The sequence below is a fragment of the Serinus canaria genome, chromosome Z, assembly GCF_022539315.1.
Source record: "Serinus canaria isolate serCan28SL12 chromosome Z, serCan2020, whole genome shotgun sequence".
NCBI classification, from domain to species: domain Eukaryota; kingdom Metazoa; phylum Chordata; class Aves; order Passeriformes; family Fringillidae; genus Serinus; species Serinus canaria.
Window position 1 is genome coordinate 7,111,663 of NC_066343.1, and position 17,999 is coordinate 7,129,661.

At 37.3% G+C, this 17,999-nt stretch overlaps 1 protein-coding gene across 1 annotated transcript in view; it reads right to left on the reverse strand.

Annotated features, from left to right (window-relative positions):
* Positions 1-2,702: 2,702 nt before the first annotated feature.
* The window catches only part of RAD23B (RAD23 homolog B, nucleotide excision repair protein), a 35,784-nt gene continuing 20,487 nt past the window's right edge, over positions 2,703-17,999 (reverse strand). Inside the window, exons 5-10 of the mRNA XM_050986682.1 lie at positions 17,485-17,540; positions 13,561-13,688; positions 9,179-9,302; positions 8,127-8,254; positions 7,536-7,712; positions 2,703-5,717 (exon numbers count right to left, since the gene is read on the reverse strand). Coding sequence (XP_050842639.1) covers positions 5,604-5,717; positions 7,536-7,712; positions 8,127-8,254; positions 9,179-9,302; positions 13,561-13,688; positions 17,485-17,540 — 727 coding nt within the window. The 3' untranslated portion in view covers positions 2,703-5,603. The remainder of the gene's footprint in view (positions 5,718-7,535; positions 7,713-8,126; positions 8,255-9,178; positions 9,303-13,560; positions 13,689-17,484; positions 17,541-17,999) is intronic.

Genomic DNA, 17,999 nt, shown 5'->3' on the forward strand with positions numbered 1-17,999 from the left:
AAAAAAAAATTACAGGTTTCTTGACTTACAGTCATGTTTAAGATATTCCAGTGCCTTCTCATCTTAACCCTGCTGCTCTTCCAAGATTGAGTGTTCCCAGGTTTTTTCAGCTTTCCACAGGTCACAGCTCAGATTTTAGAACACTCATGGATCACAAATTACATTCATGCTCAAAAGGCACAATCCCATCAGGAACAGTTGTCCAAATGGACTCTGCAGCATTGCTCCAACACTGTCCTGCACAATCCTGCCCTTTACCAAAGGGAAATTTGATATTTTAACGTGGAGACAGGAGAAGCAAGCAGCATGTTTGTTAATATCAAATGCATGCTTTTAAGCAGATAATTTCTCTCACTTCAAGCAACACAGAAAGTCATAGAAATAAAATTTAAATTACTTTTTTTTCCTCTCCACTGTTAAGCAGGAGGGCCTCATTGCAGTCAGACTACCCAAGAGTACTGTATCATGTCTGTGAGGTAAATGCCAAGGTACAAACTGGTTTGTTTCTTTTTACTGCCCTTGTTGTTTTGTAACCTTGTCATCATCTCCCTCAGAACTGGTTTTAGAACCAAAGCTCTACACAATAAGCTACTGGATAAGTGACAAGAAACAAGTAATTTCTTTGTCTTTGAAGTGTCCCTATAGATAAACATTAGTTCTGCTCCCCAATGCTCCATCCATCTCTTATTTATACACCCAGAGTCCCACCAAAGGTTTGCTCATTCTGACTCCCCACTTGGCCCTATCATACCACTCCTTTCTTTTATCACACTTGTAACTCTCCCAGGAATTTCCTTTCACACACACTGCCAATTCCAGGTCCAGAGTCCTCACCTCAACCTCCCTATGGAGATCTCTATTCCAGATGTTCAGCATTTTTATTGTCCTGGTTCATATCCCATCCTGAAGACTATTTCCTGCCCCTTTTCCTATTCTGAAATACTGTGCTTCCATCCTCCAACAGAAGCTGGTAGTGCTCCCTCTGCAGCAGGCATGCTTTCTTCAATAATGAAAAGAAAGGGACAAAGGAAAAAAAAAAAGGAGATTTAGAGTAAAGACAAGGGAGTGGGGGTGGGAAGAAACAAGCTTAATTCAAATATAGAATTAAAAATACATGTCAGGCTTTGACAAGACTTTGAACAATTCTAGAGATACAGTCACAGAGATATGTAGGAGATATTGCCTTTTTTTTTTTTTTTTTTTTTTTTAATCTTTGGCTGCTGCACACTTAAAGTCAAATGCTTCACATTACAAGGACAGCAACCAACCCTTCCCCTGGGATGGCAAACAGCTGCCTCCTGGTGTATCTGGTTACTCCTCGTCTATCACATCTAAAATCTCTTATCTCAGGCAACACGAATTTCAAGGATGTTGCTCCTTGCCCTCAGCACCACAGAGTACATTTACGTGTGGAGCCATATAAAAATAGAGAGACACCTATTTTGAAAGACACTTTGCACTCCAGGTCTCTGAGGCATAACTGCATGGAGTACAGACAACACAAAACCTTAAGGACTGTTTCTAGTGCCAGACCTTCAGCAAGTGGAGGCACACAGCAGATAATGTTTTGTAACAGCTCACCAATTTTCCATTTGGAAAATGCCAAAGCAAAGGGATGACGTGAAGGGAAGATCTTCAGACTCTACTACTATTAAGTTATTCCAGACTAGTACCATTATTGAAGAGCACATATTTGTCTTTATTAGTTCCACTGCAGTTTGGACAGAGATGCTGGTGTCTTCATGAAAATGTGCTTTGATTAGAACTGGAGTTAAATTGTGTGTGCTTAGCATTTATTTCTCTTGCACAGAAAGAAAGAAATTGAGTCCAGACAAAACCCAAGAAGTTTCACAACCTTTTTTTTTCTCCCCTTCACAGGTCCTATATTCTATGAAGAAATGTATCAATACAGAACTGGCACTTGACAATCAGAAGTCAGCAACATCAGTTGCAGCTTGCAGATACAGGCATCAGCAGCAGTCATGCATTCAGAGGTAACTGAATACTTAAATTTTTCCCATACATCACTTAATCACAGGTGGAATAAGCCTTCTTTTCTGGATGGTTTAGTGAAGACACAAAATTTTGTAAATTGTAGCTTCATAACCATATAGTGGTGGTTGTAGCTGTGTGAAAATAATCTTTTTAAAGGATGGTGTGTTGAACACTGTTGGTATCCCAAATCAGGCAAGGAAGAAGAACTAAAAAGGTTACTGACACAGCTGTTCTCCCCATTCCTACCTTCTTGTTTCCATTGAACTAGAGAGTATTTGCAAGTGCAGAAATTCTAGGTTAGTTTTGTGCACAGAGCTGGATTTAAAAGAAATCAGAAAAAAAAGAAAAATGTGGCTGCTTCCAAAACTCTACAAAACCAAATGAAATGTCCAATGAAACCACAGGTGACAAATCTGCATGCATTATTTGAGGACTTGGCATTGTGTCTCTGTTTGATTCATTCATGCACGTTCTTGAAGTGAAGCTCAACCCAGCACTCCAAAATCAGTCACAATCTGGCTTCAGGAATGATTATCTCACATTCCTAAAAAGTTCTGTTAGTGTGGGGTAAGAACAGGGCATTTAATCAGTAAAATTGATTGGGTTTTAGCTGGATTCATCAGGCAGCTCTGGACGAGGTAAATGAACCACAGCATCAAAATGCAGCTTTATAGAGGACTTAAGAACAGACAACTACAGAATTAATATGACTTCAGAGTAACTTTTTAATCCCAATTAAAAGTGCATCATAAATAGCTTTTGTCTAAGCAGATATTCAGAAGTTTTACAACAAAGGTAAGGACTACAGTACCAAAACTTAGGAAGAAATACTTTATTTTCTCAGCTACTGTTCAGAAAGCCCTGAGGAAACTGATCCCCAAATCCCTAAGAGATCTGCAGCAGAGAAGCTGAGAAGCACTCTGTGCAGACAACTCCCGGTAGTACTTGGTAGAAAACGAGGCACAACATACCTAGGCAGCTTGCTCAGGTCACACCTCCTCAACACCACATGAATTCCATGTATTCTTCCCTTTTGGCAGCTACTACAAAGAGAGACATGATTCTCCCTGGCAAGTATCCCGCTATTGGACAGGTAACAGTTTTTGCTAGCATGTAAGGTCAGACACCTGTTGTTCATCAGAAGTCACAAAAACACTGTTTCACTGCTGGAAAAAACGGGAACAGCATGACTAGTAAGGCTTCAAACACAGCAGCCATAAATCCCTCAGTCACTCAGCATACAAAGTTACAAATGAACAAAGCTACTAGCTTCTTTTTTTTTTTTCTGCCTTTTTTTTTTTTTTTTTTTTTTTACAAAGAACAAGCTCAACAGACTTTAATTCAAATACATTTATAATAAGTAAACATTTCAAAATCAAAATTGGAGGGAGTGGACTGAAACACCCAGACATTCTTGCTTTACTCTCCACCCTCCTAGAGAAGGAATGGTTATTTCTCATAGCAGTTTGATCAGTACAGAAGACTCCCACAAACTAAAAGCTTTTGTCTTAATTAGGTATCAGCTATGTAGTAAAAGTACATTCAAGAAGTCCTTGTATCAATTTGGTGTTTTTCAAGTACCTGACAGCTGGTCCTTTTACAGATAACAAACAGCCCCTTTTGGCATGCAGTGTTAAACCAAAAACCATCTCTCCCAGTTCACAGACAAACTGAGAATCCTATTTAGATGATGTTTTCTAGCTGACTCAGGTATTAATGTTAACTTCTCTAAAATGAAAACATTATGAAAGACTTATTTCCTATTTAGCAGTATCACATCTCCTATTAGTAGATTTGGGTTGTGCTACTGATCACTTAGACGACATTCACCTATGAAATTTTAAAAGAATAAAATCTGAATAATTAAAATACACACTATCTGGAAAAATATCACAGATGTATAAGAATAGAAAAAAAAAAGTAAAAGGCTTTAATACATTTCATTATTTTGTGCAGATATTTTTTACAGACTATGGCCAATCAATGAAGAAATGAAATACAAATGTTTCAGTCTTTTCAGCTCATTTTTCAAGACACTTGACTTGTACTTTGAGCTTAAGTAGTAGCTAAGCAGTTAATCCACTGATAAACAAACTCAGCAGAAAATAATTTTTCAGTTGTACCACTAAATCATTAAAATCATTAATATCATTAGTAGTACAGGAATTCAGTGCTGTACCACTAATAATATCTTTTCCTGGTTACTGTAGAGGTAAATTTGCAATCCAGGTAATTGGACTACAACAGTAGAAAAATCAAACTATCCCCATGTTGTGTTCACGTAATGTTGCACAGAACAGTTTTAGATTAAATTTACATTTGTTTTTATTCATAGTATTGCAATGATGGGCAAAATTACCTCTAAAAGTAAATGTGTATAAAAAAAATTGTTAACATTTTATGATGACTAAACAAAATAAATGATAAGTAGGTATGAAGAAGTAAGATTCAAAACTCTGTAACCAGAGTTTATTTTCAATATAAAGTTTCGAGTGTCAATTTATTTTTTTACATTGGAATAAATTCATAGTTTGCTTGATATCTCAAGTTTTGAACTTCTCATCCTTATAAAGTGAGTAAATCCCCAAAAGTCCTTACTTAACAGAAATAACTTGAACACTACAATCTACTCAAGAGCAACAGAACACCTACAGCTGTACTATAAAAGCTGGTTCAACAAAGTTGGGAACATAAAATTTGATTTGATAAAGTCTCATTGCAGCAGACAAAAATTAAGCTTGCATTTTGTTTGCTGGCAGAAAAAGAATATTCAACTCACTAGAGTGCATATAACAAAACCAAACATGCAATCTATTGCTTTTAAAACTTTTACTGCAAGATAACATTAAAAGAACAGTAATTAGGTATCTATATTTTTTTTCCCAAAAAGAAAATATGTAAACAGGATAATAATTTTTTTCTGTATGTATATAGTTTCTCAGATCATTTCAGGGGGACAAAGGAGGGGGTGGTGTTTCTCAATAATCAGGACACATTTAACTGCAATGTGTTTTCATTGGAAAAAAAGAAAAAAGCCAACACTGCTCTAATTCAGCATTAGACAAAAATACTGTGTTTCTTGCACTACTTTAACAGCTGAAGAAAAAACCCGAATACCCCTATTTTGGCATTCAGGATTACATTTGCTCAGATCTTTTAGATTTCACAAAGCTGCTATCCAGTGTTGCCATGAAATACAGACTGTAAAATCTACGTAGCACAGGCTACTTCCAATGTCAATACTAAGTGGAAAGGAACATGAAGCAGTGCATTACACTACATTTCTGGAACTAGTACAGTAAGAGTGAAAACCTAGAAAAAGTTAACCTACAGTTTACAGAAGGAACTAATTATCTGCAGAAGCTGATTTTTTGGTTGTATATATATTTTTTTTTTTACACTGTGCGATTTTCTGCATCTGCTAATTTAAAACAGACATTGAAAACTTGTTGCTTCCTTTGCTTTGTTTCCCATGTTCTCCCTTCCACCCACCCCCTATATTCCATACACCAAGCATTATGAATATAAGCCCAAATATCCTAGACAATCCAGTGAACAGAGTTAGTGTAATGCACTGGTGTGAGGTGTGAAATAGAAAAAAAATTCTCTCAGTCTTCGTCGAAGTTCTGCTGTAGAAGAAAGTTGGCAGCCAGGTTTTCATTCTTCTCACATGCGAAATATGCCTGTATCACAAGTCCTTCAGGAAATCCTAATGCCTTTAACTGAAGAAAAGAAACACATTCAGGAAGTGCATTTTGCATGTTAGGCTTCTTTGTATGTCTAGTGTCTTGAGATGTCACTTAAATAATTACTGCCATCTTGAAACTAATAGTGCTGCCTAGCCCAATGAAGCTTTTAGCAAGTAAAAAATAAGGTGCTGCTGCTGCCTTTAGCAAAGAGGATCCTTACTTAAAAAAGTGACTGGATTAAGTCTAATGAATCACCATAAAAACTTGTCACTTCTTCAGTGACACAGTAAGTCTAAAACGGACCCGGGTCACAGTATTGTCATGAAGTAATGGCACATTGCACTGCTGCAGAAAAAAAAACCCCAAACTTCAAACCATGCTCGTTTTAAACAATTATACAAAGCTCCAAAGCACTTATAACAAAAAATTGCCTGGAACAAAAGCTCCCAGTCTGCGGTCTTTAGTAGGCTGTCCAGCACATCACATTAGGCCATATTTTCAATTGTTTATCTTAAAAAATTAACTGCATGCTGCAGCCAAGACAAGTAAGCTGAGAGCAATCTGGTTTTCAGAAGTCAAGGAATTAATTAACGTCTGGAACACAGCAACAACAAGGCATGAGAACATCAGAGAAGAACTTAGTACTGTGCCAAGGGTTTAGAAGCACTTAGGGGCACTCAGCAAATGAATTCTTGTTTTAGCCAAAGGCAAGTACACTCCACTATTGGGAGATTTTCTTAAAATCCTCACAGCACCTGAAAAGCATTTCATGTATGGGGCAGATCAAATAACTATGAGAAAAACTGTGTCCTATTATCCCTCACCAGCCACTCTTAGATTTTACTTCTAGCCCACAAACAGCATGAAGGCTTCAGCTGCAATACTAAGACACTTAAATTTTGAGGTTTTCATGGAAAGAGAAAGAAGCATATGGATCTCTGTTGGGTTTCAGAACAGGCTGTAGAGGTAAGAAAGTTCTACTGCATAAAATGACTTCAAAAGGAAATGCAACAGACTAAAGATGATGATCTGTGAAGAAGTACATGGACAAATAATTTTATTAGACTAATTTTATTATTTGCCAGTTTCCTCAAGATCTAGAGAACTGACACCTATATTCAAATAAGTATCTTCTAATGATCCTTATTTAAACTTTGGTTTAAACAGATGAAAAAACAACTCTCTTTGGGGTACCAAACCACAACCACAGTATGACAAAAGTCTTGCAATTTGTCCTGAGAAAAATGTCAGAGGCATTGCCATCTATGCAAAACCATTTTTAGTCAGTTAGACAGAATTTATGAATGCAATATACCACCTTAGAGTATATTTTCATGCTTGCCAGTACTTTTAGAAAACAATTATTAACTAATTGTCATGGACAGACAAATAACTGGGTAAAGTTTTGACTTCTATTTGACTATGAGTGTTCTTACTTTCCAAGTACTTTGCAAGCAGTCCTCAAACAGCCAGGTCTTTGTACCTGGAGACTTGTCATGGCATGATTTAGAACAGTACTGGCTGAGGCTTCTGCAAGAGGGATTACTTCCTGAATAATTCCTGAGGGAGACCCATTCCCCCATCAATTATCACAGGGTGGTCCCTGATCACTTAAAATGCTCTGCCTCTTCTCAGTAAGACACAGTTACGATATTTTAGACTCAATAGCCATAAAGCAAGAAAATATATGATTTGAAACAAGGCTACAACAGCTGTGAAATGCCAAGTATGAAAATACCAAATATAATGCAAGAACTACTGAGCTAAACAAAATTTAGGTTAAGTAGGTCTTAAGCATGCACAGGAGTCAACACCCAACAGCAACAAAAATTTCAAAGAAGAAAGGCTCACCCTTTCTATAGCTTCTTTTTCCTGAGGTGTTACTTGAATGTAGTTCATATGAGCATTCCCAGCATCTCCTATGCCTCCAGTACTGGCACCATCATCACTGCCACTTAAACCTTGGCGAGACTCTAGAACTGGCTCATTCAACATGTGAATAAAATGTTCCTGGTGCTGGCTTATTTGCTGTGATGCACAGAACAGTAAAACAAACACGTATATTTAAGTAACTGAAGTTTAAGCATGCCAACAGACAAGTAAAATAATTATTTTCAGAGAATTAAGAAGTCAAAGGGACGTGCAAAAAGTGCACAGAAAAAAAAATGTTATATCTAACTATAACAAATACAATTTTTATGTTTAAATTCAACTGCAGTGATCTTTCCTGCTTCCTCACCCCCTCTGCACCTCTTATAAAGTCTCAAATTTGTATCCAATGTTACAGAAAATACATTCTGTACATCAACAACTGCTGAAAAGCCAGCAACAGAATGTTGTAACTGCTAGTAACATATGATCCCAAGACAACATCAACATGTGACTCTCTTGCAAATGCTAAATCAGAATTAGTAAGCATTATTTTCTTGTTTTAAGATCCACCTGCAGTAGTTGGGGATTTTCCCGTCCAATTTGCTGTAGCAATGCTGGCAACAGAGAAGGATTTTGCTGGATAATTTGTCTCATCTGCTGGAACTGAGGCTGATTTCGTAAAAACTCAAGTGGATGTCCTGAAAAAAAAGATCAGTGAAATAACATTTTTTAAAAAAGTTACTGAGAATCTTAATAAAATGCATACCTACACTGCAATTTTAGATAGAAACAGGACGTGAAAGTGGCTAATACACCACCCACTGAAGAATAAAAGAATTTGCTTTCTCATTCTAGCTTTAAGGAAAACTTCTTTATTCTAAGATTAAACAATGCGTTTCCTTTTCACCCAGTCTTAAGATCCAACAGCCTTGTCCTTATCTCCAACACTTTCTTCTGGATGTCTCATCTCTGGTTCATCTCAATCAGACACATCTACCCAATCCACTATCTTGTGTCTTGTATCTTGAGCACCATTTCTAGACAGACCTTTTTTACCCCTTCATTAGGCTCCTTTCATGTATTTATCTATCTCCCTTTAACAGGGAGATAAATACATGATAAATACCCTTCTCTTCAGCAGGCACCAACCACTGTCAAAGTGCTACACTGCTGAGTGAGGAGTCCTAGGTCATTTATAGGTCGCTCCAGTGCTACACTTCATGGCTTAATTTCAGGTCTCTCCCTTGATATCCCAGCTTCTGTGTGGGAAATATATTAATATAATCATAGTGGACAGTCCCCAATCAGTCACAGAGTAGAAAATCAGAGTTTAAGTGAGAGAAAACACAATCTGTGTTTTCATCTGTGGTCTTGCACTTAAGAATCCAGAATACTGAATTAAAGAAATTGTGCAAGTTCACTGCATTTTTAAAAATTTTTGCACATGACATACAACAAGTCATTGTCCCAAGTAAGTACCACACCTGGAATTACCACATTAATAGCTCTTACTCAATTCCCTCTAAAGAGCTCACAAGTACCTGGAATTTATATCTGACTGAAAAATAGATTGGTTAAGGGCACATTGTTTATCACATCTTCTCCAATACAGCCTTTCTTACCTCCTAGTGAGCTAGCAGTCGTGGGTATAGTTGCTACTGCTGCTGCCACTGCTGACGACTGAGATGCACCAGTGCTTGGTGGTTGTGGGGGGTCAGCCACAGCCTGATTATCTCCAGGTATACCCTAAAACCACAGTTCACATCATTACCCACAGAATGCTGACAGACATTTCAACTGCATGCAGTACTTGAGTTTCAAAATGAAGGTGGAAAAAATTAAAAACTTAATGCATTCACTGCAAATACAAGATTCTGTGAGTTATGCATTTACAACTGACAGAGAACACTGTGAAAAGAACAATTTTATTTTTTGGCAGGAAAAAATGTGTGGTTTGTATAAAAAGGCAGTAAAGCATGCCCTGCATCACTTTAAAACACACTTTGCCTGATTAAAAATACTTGCTTTGAATCCTGTTTAAAGAGATTTGATATGAGTGAAAAAGTAAACTAAATTTACTGTTACACTATGTTATGTTGTTGTGCAAAAGTGACATTCCAGCAACAAATTGCAGTACAAAATGCTAAGATTAACAATTCCATACAACTGGCAAGGAACTGAGAAGAGACACAAGAATGCAGCTTGGGACCTTTTTCCTCAATGAAAAGCTGTCATTCACTATCTCTTAAAGGTGAAAAGGTCTGTATGTCACCCAGCTTTAGCAAGTTTAAAAAACATAGTTAACTTTTGCATTTTTTTTTATGTACAAGTAACTTTATATAGGAACTGACTGCTCAGAGGGCTGAAATGGACAAAGCTAAAACACAATTTTATAATAAACTAGAATGCTGGTTATACAACCATGATACCTCACCCTACTACTTTTCTCCTGCATGGAAATCCTTCCTACCCTAATCCTGCCTTCCTCACTGGCACTGAACCCCTGCACCAAGTCTGTCCTTTTAATCTACCTTTCTGAAGCCTGGAAACTCACTCATGGGACAGACACAAAGAATGTTACTACAAACGCTTATGGAACAGCCCAGAGAACTTACCCAAATGAGGGTTACCCTTGTGTTGGGGAACCACAAAATGTAAGGAACTGGGTGGGTGAAAATATTACAGAGCTACAGGGTAACCAGACAATGAAGAGGTTTGTCAAGCCTACCATAAAAATGACTGGTAGGAAATAGATTAAAAGTCCTACTGTAACATGATCTTCACATGGTATGTTCATCACTACACCTGAACAAAAAGGACAAATATACAGCTAATATAGAGGGCACATCTAGAAAGGGAGAATTGGACAGTGCTCCAAGCAATGCTCTTTGCCTTACCTGTTAATTAAGAAGCACATCAAGGTATAAATCACCTGATCATCAAGTGCACATTTAAGCACACTCAGGGGAATAAAAGCAAGATTTCCCTGTCACACACTTCATTACCTTCACATGGCTCAGTAAGCTTGGTACACATCCCTCCCTCTGCTGAGGGGGAGGAGGATTCCATTCATGGTATAATTCTGATGTAACTCTCCCTTATCAGTGACTTACAGAGCCACTGATTAAATACCTTTCCCATCAAATCAGTCATTTCTGGCAATCCAAGTATAATGTAACAATTTGGGTTAATCTTATGAAATTACTAGTTGATTTCACCTATTCACAGGCATACGTCACCACTGCAATCTGTGTCCAGATCAAACAACATGTGCTTGTTTGAACTTCTGCGTTTGCTCTTGAATGGAAGGACTGTGCAAACTAGTTCACACAAATTTACTTAGCAGTTATTTGTCATCTTGAACATCATCTTAACTCTTGAAAACAAGCTTGAAGTATCACTCTCCAAATAACAGAGACTGTGTACAGTTGCAATCAGACAATGCCAGTGAGGCGTATGGACCTTGCTCACACAGCCACACAAAAGAATAAAGCATGGTATTAAACTACACACAAGCCACTCTGAATGCAAACACTGCTTGGACAGCAAAAAAGGCCACTGTTGCCTTATGGTGGATGAAACAATTGTTTACTGTTTAACAGAGCAGTACAGTGGTTTTTAGCTGACATTGCTCTCTGCAGGGCAATAATCACACCAGGTCCAGCTTCTGCACAGAACAGAGAACAAAATAGTTCCAGCTGGGAGGTACTTACAATGATCATCTAGTCCCACTGACTTACCAATTTGAGGCTGACCAAAAGTTAAAGCCTATAAAGGGCACTGTCCAAATGCCTCTTAAACACTGACAGGCACAGGATGTTGACCACCTCTCTATGAATTATGTTCAGTATTTGACTATACTCACACTAAAGAAATGTTCCCTAAAAATATCCAGACAAAGAGGCTGGTTACTGAAGAGATGACAAAACTCCTTCTTAACTAGAGGCTAGGAAATCCTCAGCTGAGATACAGATCTGAACGTAAATGCCCCCAAACATGAGTGTGTGCCATAGAAAAATAAAGATCATCTTTTGCAACTCCTTCCACAACCACAGGATTATCTCTATAATCCTCAATGATCGTGCCATGAAAACTGAAGAACTTGTCATCTGAACCATGGACAACAAATAGACTCTTCAGGGCTCATCTGATGAACAGCTGTGCTTTATTTACAGTTTAAGTCCTTCCCAACACCTTACCCTTGCTGTACCAAGGTTTTTTAAACCTGGGCAGTATTGTTACACTTATAGATCTCAAGGTCTTAATCCTAATCTGCAGATTATATAAAAGATAGTGCTGATGTTAGTTTGGATGCGATAATGTAGAGAGAGGGTCAAAGAACAGTGTCCTTAACAGATCTGACCAACAGTAACTAAAAAGATCCTTTTTGTGATGCAGCTGGAGAATAAGGAACATCTTCAGACCCCAGCAGATCCAGAACAGTTATAAATACCATCTACAGCAAAAGGATTCTTCTAGCACAGTAAAACTCTGCCATCTAACATGGTCTCCAAGAGCAAGACCCTTCCTCCCTACTCCCCCTTCCAGCAGGAGGAAGAGGAAGAAAAAAATAAAAGGTATTTTCCATGACACAAGGACATGTTATCCTTATGACAGAAGGACCACTTTTTATACAGGACCTAATGAAGGACTAAAAATTAAATGCTCATAGCAGTCAATGCATTTGGCAGATGTGCCATGTAGCTCCATCGCAGGGATACTCTATCTCTATTCTGGAGCTCCTGAACAGAAATAAACTGGAATGTCAAAGGGGAATGCCAGAAACTGAGTGCACAAGAATTGAACACTGTGTAGGACTGCCACACACACAGCAGGCCAAACACTTAGAGGACGCACTGAATTCATGGTGTATTTACAGACTAGATGAACAGTAAACCCAACATTTTTACAACATGAAAAACAAATGTTTGAACTTGAGGACTTATGACAGAGAGTTTGGAGTTATTTCATTCACCTTTGCTTGGCCTACTGCTAGTAGGGAATTAAACTTTTCATTTTCTTGTACTGAAAACATTTGTTGTCAATTTAAAATCTGAAGATTACAGTCTTGGGAACATTAGTGTAAGTAGGAAGCATGCCAGGGACTTGAAGTTGTAACTACTGAAGGAAAACTTCATTAACAAAATTGAAGTTTTATAACTGGAGGGTAAAGATGCCAGATTTCTTATCAATCAATCAGAAATTCAATCCACATGTATTTTGCAAGGATTAGGTCAAGATATCTGGTTGCCAGATTTTAATAAAGTACAGACCTGCTAAAAGGAAAAACCTCATCAGGGGAAAAATGGTGTACCAGAGCAAAAATTAAATGTACCAGAAATACTGATTAAGCAACAAAATCAGACAGATTCTCTGTGGTTACAATTCACCTGTTAGATTAAGGTATACAATAAGAAAAATCTAAAAAGCCCAGAGTTTTCACTGAAATGAAACTACACTTCTATTTCCTCTCATGCCGATGAAGTTGATTTAACCCTTCAAGCTTCATTTATCAAATGAAAAGTGTTTCTTCTCTAAAACACTGCTGAAATGAAAACACCAGTTAAATTAGGCATGGTTCAAAACAACACCCTCTCAAACCTTTTTGTTTGTGAAGTATATTAAGAACACTGCATTCTTAATAAAAACAGTGAACTGGAACCTAAGGAAGGGTGATGATATATATACAAAAGTACAACTAATCTACTAATGCTGTCACTAAGAGGTGACATAAAACCATTGGCAGTTAAAGCTGTCACTGTAATTGGACATAGTTTATAGACATATGAATATCAATCAACAAAAAATGAAAGCAAAGAAGTGGTAAAGGTGGTTAGGGATTACTTCAGCGTTTTCTGTAACACCATGTCTGCCAAGATTTCAATCTCATCTTTCCAGATAGCAAATGTCACTCTCAGCAACTGACTAATGTTCAAAGTAACACAAAAATCACAGTGAAAGGTATTAAGTGGAAAACAAAGATGCAGGTAAGGTAAGTGCTCACCATCAGAAGGTATTCCACTGCTCTGTCAGGATTGTTGAAGCTGGCCCTCAGTGCTGCAATCACCTGCTCCCGCTCGTAGCCCATGGACATGATCTCAGTCACCATGTTCTCATAGGACTGACCGGTCACTAGAAGTCACAGGACCAGCGTTTTAAGGGAATAAGATGAAAATAATCACACACACACAAAAAAATTTCAATGGGTAAGTGTAATTTCCACCTGAATTCCAGTCGTTCATTGAAAAGAATACTTCATATTAAACATGCTGTGGTTCTGTGGCTTTAACTCCAAATATATTCGGTGGTTTCATTATGAATTTGATTTGAAATAGTGAAGGGTAATGAAGATAATATAAACTTCTACTGACAAAAGCAGTACTTGTGATACTTCTGTACTTGTAATTGAAATAATGTTCTCTCTTCAAGTTTTTATTTAAGGTCAAGGGCATCCTCACAGCTAATATTCAATTCCTGATGTAATCAAGAGAAGTCTCCTGCAGCTTACATTTGGAAATGTATTAATTTGAAATCTGCCTGTCAAATTATTAGCCATTGAGGATTTTCCAAATAAAGACTTTCTGCTATGCTGTTGTTAGATAGATGACAATTTGTGATTAGATATTGCTATATAGTGTGGCATGCTGGTGATGATGATCAAAGTAATTAAACCAACTTAGTATGGACCAACTCAAATCAGGCATAAGACTTCAAAGTTGTATCTAAGAAACTCAAGACTTCAGTGGGGGTTCAGGAAACCAAGTTCTCATTTAATTTTTAATTTTTATCTCACTCAATTTAACATTTGACTAGACATCCATCACATCAAATCCCCCACACCTCATACAGCAAAAATAGATGAAAACTGTCCCATACCTGCAGCAATCAAGACAAAAAGTACACACACTATATATGGAACTATTTAAGGGCAAATGTTCACAACACTAATGTCACTCTAAGGACAATTATTATCTCTTTTCATAATTCATTTATATTCCTGCCTCAAATGCAGACAGCAAGTAGTACAATTACAAAAAAAAAAAAAAGAGTAGCTATTCTACCATACATTGTAATTGGGCAAATCTTCAAGGTTTTCTTCCTGGCAGGAAAAAAGCCACAAACAAACCTAGGCATTAAAATACCATCTCCTTCCTTGGATAAAGGCATTCCTGATCTCAGTGAAATCCTACCATTGACTGACTCTGCAACTATCAAGTTAGTGACAGGAAAGTTAAACAATTAACAGTCATCATAAAAAACAACTAATTAATGATAATATTTAAAAAAATTCCAGATGAAACAAATACAAGAGCTACTTTGTTAAGACAAGTAAGTTGTAATTAAAAGAACCAAAGAAAACATGATGTTTTATTCCCTTAGGGAGAAGGTGTTTAACTCAAGCCAACATTAATACAGACCCACTGCCTGTTTCTTAACATGTGCTTCTAAACAGTCAGTGGGTGTATATCTTAGGGCAGTATACTCAAGAACAAACAATAAAACAGCCCTAGCCCAAGGGTACTTGTGCATTATCCATAAATAAAGGATTTTAAAGCCTTGACTAATTTGAGTATTTATTATTTGGGCTTCAAAGTAATAGTGCCAACCTGAGTTTAAGGAATGCTAAGTACTTCATGTCTTCATACAGAACTACAAGATCATTCATTTCCCATCTACCTGCATTTCTTCAAATGTAAAATAAAAAACCACCTAAACTTTGCTCCAAAGATACATACTTCTTTGTATATACAGGGAAGCAAAAAAGGCAAGCCAATAATCATCCCAACACAATGATTTTGCTACTTCTGCTCACATTCTTCCTTACACAGCACTAGTTTACCCTTACCACTCCTAAGAAACTAACCAAGCAGACAGAACACCTGTTGAAGTTATTAGTTACTACTTGAACACTTCTGTATTGCTTTTTCAATATAAGCAAGGTAGAGACTAGAAGGTTTGACAAAGGAAAAAGATGCAAAAAGGCTGTCTAGCTCTGCACAGGCTGCTACATAAGGCATAACTGAAAGCCAAAGGAGGAAAAGAATTACTGAAAATGTAGGTGCATGTACTCCACACAGTCTACTTCATAACTTGTGCAAGAGTGAGACCAAGAATAATAATTCAGAAGTTGCACACCAGCAATGTCATGATACAGAGTCGGGCCTATCTGTCCCTAGTGCTAGTGGAAATGTTTGAGGTCAATGCTGAATTGATTCTGCTCTTTGCTTTTATCTTTCAAGCAACATTTTAAAGCTGGATTAACTCTCAAATCCCGTTCATCACATTCCCCACAATAATTCTCGTCCTATGCCCTAAAGAAATCTTAGGCTGCTCCTGTGAAAGATGTGGTTGCACAAGGACTGCAAGACGTGCAGATATTCACGTAGCACACAAAGCCACATCACTTTTCAGCATTTGTAGAAAACAATCCCCTGTTTTTAAAGCAAAGTCAATTAATTTCACACAATGCAATTGAGAAGCCACAGTTAGAATTCGTGTCAGATCTAACTTAGGATGTGAAAACATACTCCATCAATTTGTGCAAGTAAATTCCCTTCAGGATAGTTTTTAAAGAAAAAAAACAACGGAGTTCATGCCTATTGCTTGAAAATTTATTGGCTAACAACACTTACAGTATGCTTACCCAGAAAATCACCTCTTATTTCCAAATATATTAGGGACACATGTGTTTATTCTATCTGACACCAACCAAAGAACTACCATACAAAATGGATCGTGAGGTGATGCTCTTGAAATATTTTGGGTTTTTCTCCCCAGTTTTGAAGATATTTGAATCAAGACCACCAGCTTCATTTAACTTGCTGATCAACACTGTTAACACTAAGGGTTGGTGATGACATCATCTTGGCCACTAAGATAATATGAATGGTTAAGGAAGCACCTTTGGTAACAACAATCACTTCAGCCAGCTTAGTTTAAGTGTTACATTTTTGTCTCCTGCTATCAGTCTCTATCAGCTATTTTGGATCAGACAATTTAAAACAGTATGTCACACCTAAGAGCTAAGGTGCAGCTGGACAGACTAAATCTAGTAGCTACCACTAAATCATGTAAAATATTACTGCTGCTTCTAAATCACCCTGAGCTGCTTAATTACAGCACCTGCCTCCAATATATCCACATGAAAATGTTAGTGAAACTCTTTACTTGGTTTCACTCTTTGTACCAAATTAGAGCTTCATATTTAAAGACAAAAGACAGAATAAAAACCTCACCTCCTCCTTATTACTGTACCTGAATTTGTTACACTCCAAAACAACCCAAAAATTTCAGTAGGAGTAAGGAGGTGAGGGTTTGTCTAATAATTTCCTAGCTACCCAAATCAGCATAAATGATGGGCAGAGCTTTCTGCTGTCTTTATTCTGTCTATTCAACTGAGAAACAAAAATTATTTAAACTGTCAAAATAAGAGTAAGTTGACTGCAAATACATGGAGGCATTCACTTCTCAGCCCAGACAGCAGCAGATCTGGTGAATTTATCTAATCTCAATGTGTCAAAAAGCAAAGTACGTTCAAAGCTGGAACAAGTGAATAATAAAGACAGCCTTTTTATCAGCCCTGCACTCTGGAGTGCAAAAGTGAAAAGCACACACATATTTAAATCCAGTCTTCTATTCAAGCTACTTCAAAGTGAATAGTTAGAAGAGAAATTAAAGCAAATGGGAGAAAAAAAGCAGGAGTGCAAGGATTTTCCTTTTACACAATAAAAACATATAAAGGGAAATATTCTTCAGTAAAGAAGAATATTGAAGCTGGTTCCAAGATATCAACTTCAGATCTTAGAGAAGAGCACTCTGATTATACCTTTAACAATGACAGATACAGAAGAAAATGTCAACATCTGCTAATCCGTCATGTTTCTGCTGCACCAAAATAATGTCTACATTAAAAAAACTCTCCACTTACCAAGTGCACTTATAGCATCCTCAAAAAGATTTGATCGAGATGTATCACCTGTTGTACTGCAAGATGAAGACAAGTGCAATGGTAATTACAAAACTTTGGAAAACTTCCTGTTTTTCAAAAAAAAAAAAAGAAAAAAAAAAAGCAAAAAAAAAAAAGCAGCAGCTGTAACTCTAATAGCCCCTTTTGTTTCTAAAAAACCAACAAAGCTTTCCAAAGAGCTCTCTTTTGGTCCTGTAGTGAGAATAGATTTTACAAACTTACAATGCTAGCATTTTTAAAACAAGGCCAACCTTCCCCCGCTACCTCCCAGAAGTTTGGCTCTTGCCCATCTGCTCAGGGATTAGCCATCTGCTTGCTTGAATGCTTTAAAGGGTGGGAGAACAAGGTGGATTTTCAAAAGCACACAGCAGTCTCACTAACTGCTTCCCCACAGTCACCAGTTTGACCTCAATGAGGAGCCAAGGAGGCTGGTGGCAAGCACTTATTAAAATCTCAGTATACTGCTTTCCCAGGAA